General features: G+C 50.2%; 2 protein-coding genes across 2 annotated transcripts; one reads left to right on the forward strand and one right to left on the reverse strand.

The window, feature by feature from the left end:
- Window positions 1-1837: 1837 nt before the first annotated feature.
- On the reverse strand, window positions 1838-11642 carry CTRU02_212071 (fermentation associated protein; the record flags this gene model as incomplete). The annotated part of the gene is made up of 3 exons (XM_036725100.1): window positions 1838-11435; window positions 11492-11527; window positions 11587-11642. 3 exons carry the CDS (start codon window positions 11640-11642, stop codon window positions 1838-1840), a joined length of 9690 nt encoding a protein of 3229 aa, XP_036583265.1.
- A 1061-nt stretch (window positions 11643-12703) lies between these two features.
- On the forward strand, window positions 12704-14729 carry CTRU02_212072 (DUF300 domain-containing protein; the record flags this gene model as incomplete). Its single annotated transcript, XM_070205774.1, has 6 exons — window positions 12704-12792; window positions 12850-12867; window positions 12921-12974; window positions 13030-13117; window positions 13168-14202; window positions 14253-14729. 6 exons carry the CDS (start codon window positions 12704-12706, stop codon window positions 14727-14729), a joined length of 1761 nt encoding a protein of 586 aa, XP_070060587.1.
- Between the last annotated feature and the right edge of the window lie 235 nt (window positions 14730-14964).

The following is a 14964-nucleotide window of genomic DNA, read 5'->3' on the forward strand; positions in this document are numbered from 1 at the left end:
GTTGGTCGAAGCGGGGTTGAAGAATCTGCCCCGCGCTCACAGAGTGCTGAGTCCTTTTTCTACTGAGAGAAAATAGGCAAGCAGATGAAGCTTGTGAGATGCCGAAGGTTGAAAAGGCGACGGTTCCAGGAACGACAGGGGAACTTGAGCTCCTCTGCCACTTCTTTTATCGTCACTGGGAGATGATGGGAAGGGCGGGATGGGGAGGAGAGGAAGAGAAGAAAAAAAAGGAAGTGGTGCAGGCTCTTCTGGGTTGTGACAGACGTTGCCCCGAGGGAAAAAAAAAAAGTTAGTGACTGGCCGGGTGAGAAAAATGGGTAGGTGGGGCAGCAGAGTGAAAAAAACCCCGCCACTTCCTGTTTTTTTCTCTCCAACCACAGCAACTGCAAAAGCACCCAGCCCTGGAGGGGAGGGGGATACAGTGGGTGGAGTGGACACCACCTCGATCGCACCTGCCCACTTGACCATTCAAACCACCCAGTGAATGTGCCTATCGCCAGTGGCGCCACCTCTGCTGCACCGTACCAGCACCAGGCCACTTGCCCGTAGCACTCATACTTCCACACACACACACACTCTCTCTCTCCTCTCTGACTGCCTTCCCGTCTGGTCAGCCGCTGTCGACCTAGGTACCCCCAGTTGATACTGTACCTACCTATGTACCCTCTCCCACACTCCCACTCCCACTCCCACTGTCTTCCTCACTTTCTCATTCTCCCACACACAAATACACACAGACGCACGCACACTCGCACACACCAGCAACCACTCACAGCTCTGTGGCGGAGGGGTAGCCTTCCCCTCGGATGAGTTTATGCGAGAGGAAAGGGCAACAACCCTGGCCCCCTCGCACCAGACTTCAGTGTCTCAACTAACATGGCCATTGCTCATCCGGCGGGGGTTCCCTCATTACCACGGTCATCCAGGCGCATATTTGATACAAGGCTTGTTTGATTTAGACCATGCTCAAAATCATTTTTGCATCAAAGCATTATATCGCTGCTTGGATTGCTGCGCTGAACTACAGATTACCAGTGATCTGATTTTCTACTAGGAAGCTGTGTCCCTCTTTGTGTGGCGTACTGTGTGAATCCAGCTCCAAGCCCCCCGCCCCGCCCCATTTTGTGCGATCAACGACGTGTTCCCCCTCCTTGGATTTGGGCCCCTCCTGGTGGTCCAATGACGACTGTGACGACGAGGACCGGATAATCATCTGCAACTCTGCCCAACTGCCCTTGACAGCAATTATCCGGCACGGGGTGCAAGAGCCCAGAGCTTGGACCAGTACAACAACAAGCTTGATGTTTACCAGACCTACTTCACCACCCGAGCAACCAGAGGACCATAATCTCCGTTCCATTCATTCATTGCGGTGTCCACTTTCGTCACGCCGTGCATACTTTCGAGTCATCGGCTTCGCATTCCAAACTGTTTGAAATTTGGGCCACCTGCCACCTGCACTTCAAAGCTTCTTCAACGAGCCCCGGCAAGCTGATTCACCCTATCTGCTAGCTTTGGTCTGAGTAAACATCCTGTCACACCGGCGAGCACACCGAAGAACCCTCTCATACTAACGGAGGGATCCCATCTGGGCTTTACTTGATGCGGATCATTAAGTTGATTACTAATTTTAATAGACCATTCTCGGTCGCTTGTATCCGGCTTTCCATGGGTAAAGTACAGAGTACACCCCGGGTGCTTATCCTTGGTTTCGCATACCCATTCAATGCTGGCCTTGAATCCCGTCCCTAACTCCCTAAACGCCGAGCCCAATCCATTCCTCTGTCCCCCAAAAATGCTGATGTACACCGAGTGAGTCAACAGCGGTCTGCTTTCATCATGACCCCAATATCTTGGAGTAAGCGTCCTCTACCTCGCCAGCCAGCTCCAGAAGAGCTACTATGACAATCTGGTGCGTCAAATTCGGAAGTCGATCTCGGTGAAGACCAATCCATTCTAGTGGTGGCGTAGCTTCTCCCATGTCCCTCAGTTGGGGCGTTTCGATGATGGGCGGCTCAAGCGCCACATAGTCGTATTTGGACTGCGGGACGTTGACTTCGGCCGTGATCTTTTGTTGTGACGTCCCTCCTGCCTGCTGCTCCTCTGTATCCGGCACACCGGTCACCTTGATGGCCGTGAGTGGGAGCTCTTTGCCCCAAGTCTGCTGTAGCGATTTTGTGTGGTTGGCCCACATCCCGCGAATATAGCTGATGCGTGAGTAGTTCCATCCCACTTCAACCTTGCCTTCAAACGCGCTTTTGAAAATGTACTCGATCCTGTTGCGGTTGGGTGTTTGCCATGTTTGCATGACCGCCCCCACCTTGGGCACCTTGAGAATAGTCCCGCCACGCGAGCCTGTTGCTCTCTCGACTACGTCTTCCACGGATATTTCGCTCAGAGTTTTTGGCGCTTCAATGTTTCTTACGCCTGCGAGTCCGATTCTCAGCTGGCCAAGAGTAAGTCCTAAAATGCTATGAATGCGTCGATGCTCGATACTAGCCGCAAATCTTGCTTCGGCATCAAGAGCCTCCATCTTGAATACTTGATGGTCGGAGAATGTACTCGGGAAAACGCCAAGGTTCAGTGCTTTGAGTGTCACCACAACATCTGTGTCGAGCGAGATCGGCGACTTTGACAGCGTATCTTCCTCTCGAAATTTGGGCACGCTGGACAAATGAGGAGAAACTGCGGAGCTCCCATATGATCGCCTCCTCATAAACTTTTCGATCTCTTGCAGCGACATCTCGAAATTGGCTCGTCTTTCCTGGATGAGCTTTTGCACCGCTTGGTATAGAGCGACAGCTTGAGCTGCAGATGTCGTGGTACCATACACTTGCACTGCGTCTCCGTCAAAAATGGCCACGAGCCTATCTCCACTGCCCTCCAAACTTCGGCGGACGTTGTACATGAGAAGCTGTAAAGAAGTAATGTCGGCAACGAGGAAGGCCTGGTAGTCGAAGGCTGCCTTTACTCGAAATTGACTAAACCCAACTGACGCCTGCACCATTGGCGTTTCGTTTAGTGCCTGTTCTCGCTCTGGCCACTGAATTGAGGTTCGAAGCTGGAACTTCTGGAGAGCAATGAAGCCGCTTAGCCTGCCAGTGCAGTCGATGCCTATCCTTTCGAATCCAAGGCAAAGGTTCTGCTCCCAGTCTGAGGTCTTCTTTGACGAAACCCAGAACTCTTTGATTGCAAAATTCGACTTTCCAATGGCTTGACCCATATCCACACCAACATCCAGTGAGGCAATAGAAATTGTCGCTGTCCAGGGGAAAGCTGCTGTTGCGGCCACCTGCTGATATCTCTGGACTAAGTGACCTTGCGATGTTTCTGTCGATAGCTTGGCAACAGGCGCCGTAGTTGTATTTCGAAGTTCATTCGGATACCAAATCTCACGGAAAAGCAAGAAGTCTTGAAGTTGTTTGGCGTTGATCGACACGTTCATCGGACTGACTTTCAAAATGGCCGATACACCACTAGTCCCACTAACGTGCTTACTGTTCATTAAAGAGAGAACAATTGAATCGACGTCGAAGCTACCTGTTGACTCTCGAGAATACACATGCTGTACAGATGCCTGTAGCTTAGAGAAGGCACCAGAAATCGAGAAGAAATTGCCTTGCTCCACGGAGCGAACGGTATTGACGGTGAAGTATATATCGTCAAAACAAGTTGTCGCGGCAACGCGGGCAATGGGCTGACAGCTGAGAGAAAACTCTTGTCGGCAAATTCGAAGACCAAGATTCAGCTTCAGACGCCCGATGACTGCGTTTGGATCCGCAGTGAGAATATTATCCTCATTGCCAGGTTTGGGTCTAGCCGCCTCTGGCGTCTGAACTGCAGGAGCATCTGTGTCTTTGCCGACAACCTCTTTAACGCTTGCCGTCATGTCCATGATAAGTGGTACGACTGATGGGTATAAGATATTGCTTGATGCATCGATTTTGATCTCGCCATAAAGTGAAGGGTCTTCGTGGCCATTGTCTCGGTATTCAAATTTCCACGCTAGGCCAGGACTTCTCAGAACGGTGCTGCTGCTGCCCGAGTCATCCGTGCTGAACTGACCATATTTGCCTGCCAATGATGGTCTACCGGGTTTGGAGCTTCCGCGAAGACCGTCTGTTGTTTTTTTGCCGGAAACATAGACGACGGCACCAGAGAAGTCAGCGTCCACAAGAAGAGACTCAAGACGCTTAGTACCTAGGATGCTCCGTCTCGCAGGAGCTGGTTCTTCTACCTTCTCGACCTTGTCGACCTTTGCTGGGGCAGCTCCGGTGCTCCAATTCTGCGATGCCCTCTGCACATTTTTGATTGAAAGCCCAATGGAATCATTCAATATAGCCGCAGGGATAATAAAACCTGACGTCAACCGAAGGTCCAAAGACTTGCCAACAGCTTGGAATGCTAAACGGCGTGTGTTCGGGTTGGATACATAGGCAATGTTGAAGACGATTTCGGGAAGCAGGGCCGAGTGAAGGGATCTGAGGTTCTTGTCTTGACCTGGAGGAACCATCTGTAGTTGAAAGTTCTCAATAGTGAGCCTAGCAGACTTCGTCTGGCGTGTCCCAAAGCTGATTAGTTGGACTGATAAGATCAAGTCTTCCTTGCTTTCTGCAAGGGGTCTCAGGTCGTCTGATGGATCGCTGACAAGCCAGCATATCTGAGTATCGCGCACTTCAAACCGATAGACGATAGTTGAGAGGAATGAGTCGATAATGTCCGGTTCTTCCACTTCTTCCTGATCATTGATCGCGATTTTGGGCCTTGTTTGCCGAATCTTGCGAAGGTATTCGAGTTCACGTGACGTATCAAGATCCTTGATCTTGTCTCCCATATATCCCAGTGCGGCAACAACAGTTGAAACAGTCTCTGGCGATAGGTTTATTGCCAGTCCATCACTTCTGAAAGTGAACGATCTTTCTTCTTTGCCGCCTTCAGTGGGTCGTGTGTTCGCCGAAATGAGAGCCCCCAAGGCAAGGCTACCACAAGATCTCATTGCATTGTCTCTGCCCTTTTGTACGTCGATCAAGATCTGGCGAAGGTTGACATGCAGCTCTGGCTGGGCCAAAATGGGGCCATGAGATTCATGGCGATTAGCAACTTCCAGGTGTACTCGGTCCAAGGCGAACGACAGGCATGCTGTGGGATCCTTTTCTGATACAAGCGGCGTCTTTCCGAAGACTTCAATACCAGCCAAAGTAAGATGAACCGTGTACACCAGGTTTGATGTCTGCGGCGGCGGTGACGTCTCTTGAGGAGCTGGAGCTGGAACATTGCCGAACATGTCATTTATATGACCTTGAATGGCCTTTGTACCTTCCTGTAACTCAGTAATGGCACTTGAGATCTGCGGTCGGTTTAAAGCCCGTAGTAAGCTATAAACTGCAGAAGCATCGAGTTGCACTAGTTCTACGGAGCCAAAAACAGATATCGAATGTTCTCCTTGGCCTATGTGGCTGACAATACGACCATTTGTGGGCGGAATACGCAGGAGAGATATGCTGCGCGGTTGATTTCTGACATCCATTCGGATCTCGTGCGAATTTTCTTTTACGTCAAAGTCAAAAATGAGCTCCTTTCCAAAGTTGGCCGCCACTGCTGCTCGTGCCACAACACCTGATATGTTGTACGTCATTGACTGGAGGAGCGGTATACTGATGAGGTACTCGTCCAGAAACATCGCAACATTGACCCGAAATGAGGAGAGTCGCTCAGCTATTTTGATGCTGTCTCTTCGCGGAGCTGGAGAATCTGGCAGCTGTTTCTGAAGCTTATGAATTTGCGTCAATTCATCTTTAACCAAATAGTCGACAACCTCCACCAGAAAGAGAGGGTCCTGCTTCACAGCAAATGTTAGTGCGCGACTGCTGGCCGTTGATTTGATTGTGTGGCAAGAAGTGGTGTCTGTTTCAAGAAGCTCGTGAGAAACGAAAACGCTTGGATCTCTCAGCTGGAATATCCCCAGGAGTTCGGACCGATGGTGAAGTCGAGATGTCACGGCATCGCAGCTCAAAATGAAATTGACAGATGAGCCAGTCTTTTCGTATCCATCAAGTAAACAGGACGCTTTCAGATTATGGCCCAGAGAGGTTGCACTAAGGTTGATTGTGTCGACTTCAATCGATCCTCGTCCAACGGCAAATACGACGTGAAAGGCGTCCTGAGGCTTCGATTTGTCAGGTGGTGCGCTTTCCTTCTTAGATACTTGCCGAGGTTTTGTTCCCCGCTTAGATTTGTTGTAGAGTCGCAAAACGTCTTCCGCAAGCTCACAAAGTTCCCAATTGAGCATGATCGCAGCTTCTCCGCAATAGACATTCAATACAGTCATGTTTTTTGGTTCTGCATTCGCATCATCGGGCGGTTCTGAAGACCCCGCGCTCTTCTTTTCGAGTCTTATGGTCAAATCAGCGAATATGATTCTGTTTTCCTTGGGGCCGGGATCCAAAAGAAGTTGAACATCACTTAATCGGAGTGCAGCTAGAATGGGCAAGTCAGGTGTGTCCAGGCTGCCATCGCTGTTGGCTGCGCCGAAGACGTTCTTGATCAGTTCAGAACCCGCCACGTTATAAAGATCCCAGCTGCGCCATCGTTGAAATGAATCCAAGACTCTTTGAAGAGCATCATCAGGTGGAGAAACCGCTCCAGATATGCAGTTGACCTGTAGACTGTCTCTGAAACTTGCTGGCATTCTCGTCCATATTTGGCGAAGTCTAGAAACCATTTTCCACGAGTCAAAAGTTCGCAGATGTTCTGACGCGGATCGCAAGACTGCTGACGGTCGTGTCAAGAACGAAGGGTCGCCAACAGGATGTCCGTCTGTCATGAGATTGAAAACGAAGTGCTTGATCCGGTCTTCGTGTCGAGACATGGTCTGCCCCAGTAGTTCTCCCAGTTCCGTTGCAACAACGCCGGTCCTATGAATAAGTGATGCAAGATACTCAATTTTTTCAGACGCCGTACTGCTCTTGATGCTGCCAATATCGGCGTCAATGTAAGTGACATCTTTTGAACCCAGCGATACCATGACACGCTCGATTTGGGCCATGAACGCGGCTTGATTCTCCTCTGCACCTGAAAGTCGTTCTGACGCCGATGCCTCGGCAGAACCAAGTTTCAGTTGGACGGATGTTCTTTTGTTGCATTTGACTGGCTCTTCCGGGTTTTCCCAGGCTTCGGTTGACCGGAGGCAAAGTGACAATTTCGATAATGCCACATCATATTGATCCTGTTCCTCTCCCCCAGGATTGAGGCGATCAACAGAAGAAGAATTCAAAAAGCGAATGCTGGCTTTCGGAACTCTGAGCAGCACGTCGGTGATCTCACCAGCCACTTTCTTCTTCTTTTGATGGTCAAAGATATCGGTCATTGAAGCGATTTGCAGACTGTCAAGAATGTTTTCTGGTTCACTCGGCTGCAGTGCTGCAATAAGCAAAGATGTATGTCGAACGGCGGAGGGGTTCAGGAACAAAGTGATTCCAGAAGGTAATTCGACAATGATACTGTTATGGGCACGATCATCTGCCAACGATTCTGGATCAAAATCATCCAGCTTGACACTTGGAAAGCCAAAAGCAGAATCCTCATCTGGCTCCTCTACGCTTTGCACGACAGTTTCTGATGTATCCGGTCGAATGCCTTCAAGATGGAATGGCGGGGTGAAGAATTGGCTGGAAAAGGCCACGGACGAATGGTGGTTCGCATCTCGATGGAAGTCTCCAACAGCACTGTAGAATGCAGAATGACGTCCAGTAGACGTCGATATGTCCCGCTGGTGCTGTGACTGTCGTTTCACAGTAGCTTCAAGGCTGTCGGGGTAGAGAAGATCTGACTGTCTTGACTTTGCGCGTGACCTAACAGAGCTTCTGGGTCTCACCACACTACTGCTACTGGAGGTAGTGGTGGTGGATAAAAAAGAACTCTTGTGGCGTAAGCGCCGGTTACCGCTAAACGTTGATCTGCTGTCCATAGACTTCTGGTCACCATTAACACCGTCTATGGTTGTCGGATGAGGGATTGGCGGAGCCCCCTGTGCAGGCGGATCAAGCTGATCTGGAAGCATATCTTCCAAGATACCAGGTAGAAGGAGAAAGTCGGTGCGGCCCGTCCGTTGATCCTCGCGACGGATAAGTTCCTGCTGCAGCTTGCGCTCTTCAGAAAAGTGAAATTTTCTCCCGATTATTGCCACGCGGATGGAAGCTTGAAGAAAAGCATCCGTTTCAACACCGTACTGAGGCTTCCACTTGTGTCTCATAGCAGATTCCGAGTTGACACAAGAAACTTGGAGGTCGGGGATTTTAATGTCTGCACGCCTGGAATAATGTGTCCGAGCCCAATCATTGAACTTCACGTCGAGCGAGCCAGTTGAAAAGAGGAAAGCCACTTCCTCCACATGACACCAAACTCGGACAGCCTGTACCGCAACCCTGAGGAAGGTGACATCATACACGATGATAGACGACAATGGTATCAGGGCGTTCTCGTCATCATCAAATTCAAATGCGAAAGCTTTCCCTCCACTTACCAAAGCAGTCAGGAAGTCAGTTGAACATTCGCCTGAAACTGTGCCCACTGAAATATCCCAATTGCAGAGGTATGTCGGTTCAGTTGGAGGAAGGCCAAAGAGACGATGGCCATAAACAGTGACGCCGTCGATAAACATTTGCGTACTTGAAACTGCGCTGACTGGCGTTTCCAAGCCAGATGCTGCCTTGCCGAGAGACAGATTTAAGGGGTTAAGGTTGACTTGCAAATCCATGTAATAGTTGGTGAAGCGGAGATCCAACGAGAGTCCGGCAGTTTCGATTTGAATATGCCGTTGGCTAGAGTACAGATTGGCAGGCAATAAGATACGAGGGTCGTCCACCTTCACACTTAGGATAACATCTAGATCGTTGGACTTCTTAGGAGGCGGCCGGTTCGCCAGTTCTGCATCAGGATTAAGCTCTTTTGCTCGTAGAAGCTCTTGATACTCATCCAACGTCTTGAAATGGATGTAATCGCCAAGATAATTGTCTTTCAAGACTAGAAAATAACGTATCAGGAAGCCGTATAAGGTTACTGTTGGCGACTGAAGACCAAGATTCAGGGTCAAGGTATCGATGTTGGCCGGTGACGTTGTGGCATTGTAATGGTATTTTCCATCGAGCTCGAAATTTTCGCCATGGCCAATTTCTTTCGATGTTATGAAAGCAGCCTGTGTATTCCATGGTGGAACGTGTAGAGATAAGGAAAAGGTCTCAGCTCCCAAGGCAAATGAAACAGCATTCATGCTAGGCCTGTACTTATCGATGGGGATGCAGACATTGGCCACGAGAGACGGACTCTTCGCAACAACGTAGGCGTTATCGTCAAGATCAGTAGGATTGTTGATAATGTTACCATCATTGGCATTCAGGTAGAGTTTGACTTTGCGGAGGTCCAGATTGAGGTAGTACCTAAAAGGCGTGAATACCAAGTACTCGGCTGGCGGGCCCGTAGCCCAGTCGTCGACCAGGTCGGTCAACAAGAACACATGATCTCTGAGCATGAACAATTCCAAGTCATCAGCGACGATGTTAAAGTACCAGGACCTCAATGAGTTCCACTTGAGGGGGGTAGACAGATCGCAAGAAATGCGCTGGGCTCCTGATCGCCAGAGAAGTTCATGGTTTACACTGGTGGCGAGCTCAGTGCTGGGTAAGTCGATGTCAAGCTTCATATGGTATCCTGATGCGCTCGCAAGCATGTCCATAGTGAATGATATTGTAGCATTGCCGGGCACAATGAAATCGAGCCATCCTCCCGAGCGGACAGGCGCAGCGTCGGTCTTACTGCCCTTCCTTGCCCGGGTTCTTTGTTTTCGCTTCTGCTGCTGTGGTGGAGTTGCTTTAATGGGAGGCTCTTTGCCTTTCCATCTCCAGTTCTTAGAGTCTTCTCTTGTCGGTATGTGGAGCGTCACCTCGTCGTCTAACTCGACATACAGTTTGAATTGCGTGGGAACACGATACACCCCTTCGGGAAGGGGTGTTGCGGGGACTGCGTCCTTGGACAAGCTAGGTACGAAGACACGCTGAAGGTCGGCTCTCTGCCGGTCCGCCCATGGACCATAATTTACGATTCCGCCCTTGATAGCAAGAATCATTCCCCATGCAGGAGCCTCATCTCCATTGATGTACGTTGCCGCGTTGGTCTCCTTAGATCGTCTCTTGGCAGCATCTGCAGTCACCTTGCCTACGACGTCCCAATAAATCGTCAACGTTGCTTCTGGACTATCCACGATGGTGTTTTCTGCAGCGTATTCAACACCGGCCCATCGAAGCCTAGCATCTTGCTCATCCTCGTCCAGGTATCGGGCCAACCCTTGCCAATGATTTGAACCAGGTATTTGTGAGACGGCTGTGGTAAGCGGGCTTCGAGAACCTAACGAGAACGATTCAACCGATTTCCGCCAGTATGGTACAAGATTTCGCAGCGTTCCATAGGCGCGGCGTCGATACCTTCTTAAAAAAGACGTCTTGTATGTTGGACTGGGCTCCTGCGCCACTAGCTTCTCCCGGCCTGCTCTTGTGGCTTGATCCTCTTTATAGTCGTCGTTCTCCCTCATCTCTACGATGGGGTGCTGGAATTTGATCTTGAAAATTTGTTTATATGGATCCGGTGTCGACGTTTTTGAGGCGTCTATTTCTCCCGATAACCCATCAGCCTTAACAATCAAGATGGCCTTAGTGTTGTCGTTTCCCATCACTACAGCCGCTTTTTGACACGTAACAAAGATGGGAAACAACTGTAATAGAAACGGTAGGTCAGAGTCCGACTGAGCAGTATCATCACTGCTTTCCAGTGCATCAGAAGGCGTGCTGATTTGGCTAGCAGAAGAGCCACGGCGGCCCAAGGTATTTCCGATCCTTGAAAGCAGAGCTGCTCCGGGTGTCTCCTTTTCAGGAGCTTCTTGAGATTGACCTGATTTTTCGGAATTCTTCTGTCCTCGGTTCCGAAGAGAACCGGCATCTTCTTTCGATTCGTACGCTGTCGTCACATTCTCTGCAGTTGTATAATCCTTCAGCCCAGCTAAAACAGTGTCGTAGGCTGGGCTTCGATTGTAAATGAACCATTCCAAACCTACCAAAGACATAGTCACTCTACAGGGCAGGTTCGAGTGTCGTCCGTTGGTAGCCGAAGACATATGTTCCGTTTGCTGCTGGGCCGAAGCCTTGATGTCCACCTCGCGCACGCGGCGCAGCCAGTATCGCCAAGTGACGTAACCATGTTGAACGAGGAAGGTCTCGTTATTGCCGTGATAGCGTAGGCCAGTGAAAAATATGCGCCCACCGAGGAGGGAGACTTGTAAGGCTTGTATGTCGAGATAGATGCGGTAGCGATGCCAGGTGTACGTTCGTATACCCCACGACAGCAGTGATCCGAAGACGCGGTTGAAGTAGAGGAGAAAGAACACGGCACTTGGGAGCGTTAGCAAATCAAGTTTGTTATTGTTTAGCAAACCGGGGAACCTAACAGAGCACCACAGACTAAGAGATAAGCCAAAAATTCTCTGCATGAACGGGCGGTCAGCGTTTGTAAGGCAAAGACATGTTGACTCGTGTTGAGTACCCATTGAAGGCTGGTGTTGCCGTTGGCGTGGGGTTCGGCTCCCCTTCTTGAGGCATTGTGGCAGTCAAATATTACACGCAAATGTCGGATGTGATATACCGAAACTCCTGCCATCGACGTTGGAACTGCCCCTGTCTATCGAGCTGCCATGTCTCGTAGGCTCGCGCTTGTAGCTAATACCGGATGGGAGGGTGGTTTGACAGGCGCCGGGGAGGCCAAGCGTAGCTAACCAGCAGTCGCAAGCAGTGCTAGCAGTCCACAAGAACGGGCATTGAAGAGGACGAGACGTGTGGAATCAAGACAGATGAGAATGGGAGTTGGGTATGGAGCCACGAGCTCAGGCGAGCATATGCGGTACTGTGCTGGGATGGATGCGATGGAAGAAGCTTGGGATCCAATGCGAATGCAATGCGCAGTGGTGCAGGACATCAGAGGTCGGCAGCCGTCATACCGCCAAACTAATTGTCAGCCCAGGCGCGACGCACTGGCGTCCCATCCATGTGATGGGGCAGATGTCTCGCGCTAAAGTGGCCCCGAGGCTATAGGGGCCTGGCACTGTACTCTGTATGGTACCTGAGGTTTGCTGGAGCTTCCCGCACATGCAGGTGGACCACTATCAGCTGGAAAGACACAATCAGTGGGTACTGGGCAGAAGAAACCCCATATGCCATGGCCCTGCAACCCCAAGCACACCGTGAAACTATGTCCAAGGGGGTTGCCTGCCGGTCCCTAACAATTAATTGGAGTTCTAGTTCTCCGCATGCCACAGCTGTTGTGGTCCAGGCCGCCTAACGTACTTCCATGTACGTACTGCGACGGACTACACTACGCATCACTCCATGATTGCGATTGAGGGCAAGCACGGTCTATCGTCATCGCTGTCATCGCGTCTGAAGACCTCAACTTTATCCCCTCATATTGTACCCGCCTCGCTTCCCCCCAGCGCGCCTCACGTTCTCTGACAACGACTACTTCTGTTAAACTTCTCAACCTCACTGTTCGATCTCAATTCTCGTATCCGAGCTGCCTCGATGGCCATGAGCTAGGCACACGACCACCACCACGACCACCATAACGATACAAGGCACTCGACGCATCGCTCTGGGCCGCAGATAACATGGCGGGTGGAACGGGCGAGAAGCTTACCACGGCGACCACCATTGTTGCTGGCGTTGCGGCTTTGGTAGCGACACTCCTGTCAGCTGTGTGAGTACTCGCTCCTGTTTGGAACAAACGCAGCTGGAGCTAATGTATTTCTCGCAGTTCAATTCTATTGCAATCGTACGTTATCTTGTGGTGTACTCGTGGACACACAGCTGTTGATACGGATACAGGAAAAACTACCGGAAGCCGCTCCTCCAACGTTATGTTGCTCGCATTCTGCTTATGTACGTCTGTCGATTACCAAGTTAAAGATACCAGACCAATGCTTAATTATCCCAGGGTTCCCATATACTCGATCGCTTCATGGACTAGTATGATCTCCATCAAGGCCGCCTCATTCCTAGACCCAATTCGCGACATATACGAGGTAAGCTTTGCTCTTCTGAACTCGTTGGCTGCACTGTCTGACATAATCAGGCCTTCACCATCTACACCTTTTTCCAGCTTCTAATCAACTACCTTGGTGGGGAGAGGGCGTTGATCATCATGACCCATGGTCGAGAGCCCGTTCACCACCTTTGGCCGATGAACCATGTTCTCCCACGAGTAGACATATCGGACCCTCACACATTCCTGGCTATTAAGCGTGGGATTCTTCAATATGCTTGGCTGAAGCCTATGCTAGCTTTGGCAACAATCATTATGAAGGCTACTGGGACTTACCAAGAAGGCTACATTGGTGTTGAGTCGGGCTATTTCTGGAGTAGCCTGATCTACAACATCAGTGTGACGGTGAGCCTATACTCGCTCGGCTTGTTTTGGGTTTGTATGCACCGCGACCTCTTGCCGTTCCGGCCAGTGCCTAAGTTCTTGTGCATCAAGCTTGTTATTTTCGCCTCTTACTGGCAGGGGTTTCTTCTTTCTATACTCGTCTGGCTGGGAGCGATTCCCGACAATGTCGAGGGCTATTCTCCTGACAACTTGGCTGCAGCCATTCAAGACGCTTTAATCTGCATCGAAATGCCAGGCTTTGCCATCGCCCACTGGTATGCCTTCTCTTGGCACGATTTCGCGGACAACAACATCCTATCCGCCAGAATGCCAGTGAAATTCGCCTTTCGCGACGCCTTTGGCATTAGGGATCTTATCGAAGACTCGAAAGAGACCTTCAAAGGCGATAAATATGGATACCGTGCTTTTGACTCAGGTGATAAAATAATGGCTCACGAAGAGTCTCGTGCCAGACTTGGCAGACTCAAAGAAGGCATGCGATATTCAAGAGGCGGTAAGGGCAAGTACTGGATACCAACTCCTGGCCAGGTGGATCGCCAGGTTAATCGCGACATGAACGAGCGGGATCCCTTGCTAGTAGGAACCGCGGGTGGCCCCAGCGAGGAATATAATTATGCCAACGGTACTTTCAACGACGACCTTGCCAATGATCCTCAAATTGATCCCGATGAGGAGCAACTCTACGACAAGGCACGCGAACTAGAGTTTGGTGATTGGAATGTGAGTCAGTCAACCAGCAATACTATTACGCTCTGCTAATAGCCTTTCAGTATCCCGTCATCACAGCAAGTGAGCCATTGAGCAAACGGTATATGTCTTCTCAGGGTAGCTTGGGCTTCGCATCCTCGTCTCGGTCAACCACGGAATATCTGCCACGGTCAACTCGCCCTCATGAGCCGATAGTGGTTGCCAGCAAGAAAAACAAAAAGAAGCAAAAGCAAAAGCAAGACCCAGTTGCAAGTTCAAGATCCGCGTCATCTCCAGATCGGTCCGAATCGGGTCCTTCAACTAAGCAGCAAAGCCCACCGCCTAATCCAGCAAAAGCACCCGCTCAGACGACTACGCCTCAATCTCTATCAGGCGTCCAGCAAGAGGCAATTAAGGAGCAAGAGTCTCCTCACCTACAAGAGGCCATAGCATCACCCTGGGCAGAGAGCGAACAAGGCGATGATTTCAATGACAACTTCCGTGTAGGAGACGATGAAGAGTTTAAGAACGTATGGGGTGGAGCCGATGAATCCCGTTGATGGAATGTAAGAATTCGCCGTTACTTTGCGTACCTTATGAGCTTTATACCCTTACTCCGCATTCTATGTTTAAGCAATACCGGCATAGCGAAGGAGTTTGTATGAGAAATACGAGCTGTATGTGGTGTTATCGCCAAATGTTTACTTTACGGAATCACTTATGCAGTATTTTGAACACGCACTCTCCTTGTTAAAAACAGTGAGAATTTTTTTTTTTTTTAACTCTGACCAGTTA

This window comes from Colletotrichum truncatum (genome assembly GCF_014235925.2).
Source record: "Colletotrichum truncatum strain CMES1059 chromosome Unknown Contig_0008, whole genome shotgun sequence".
NCBI classification, from domain to species: Eukaryota; Fungi; Ascomycota; class Sordariomycetes; order Glomerellales; family Glomerellaceae; genus Colletotrichum; species Colletotrichum truncatum.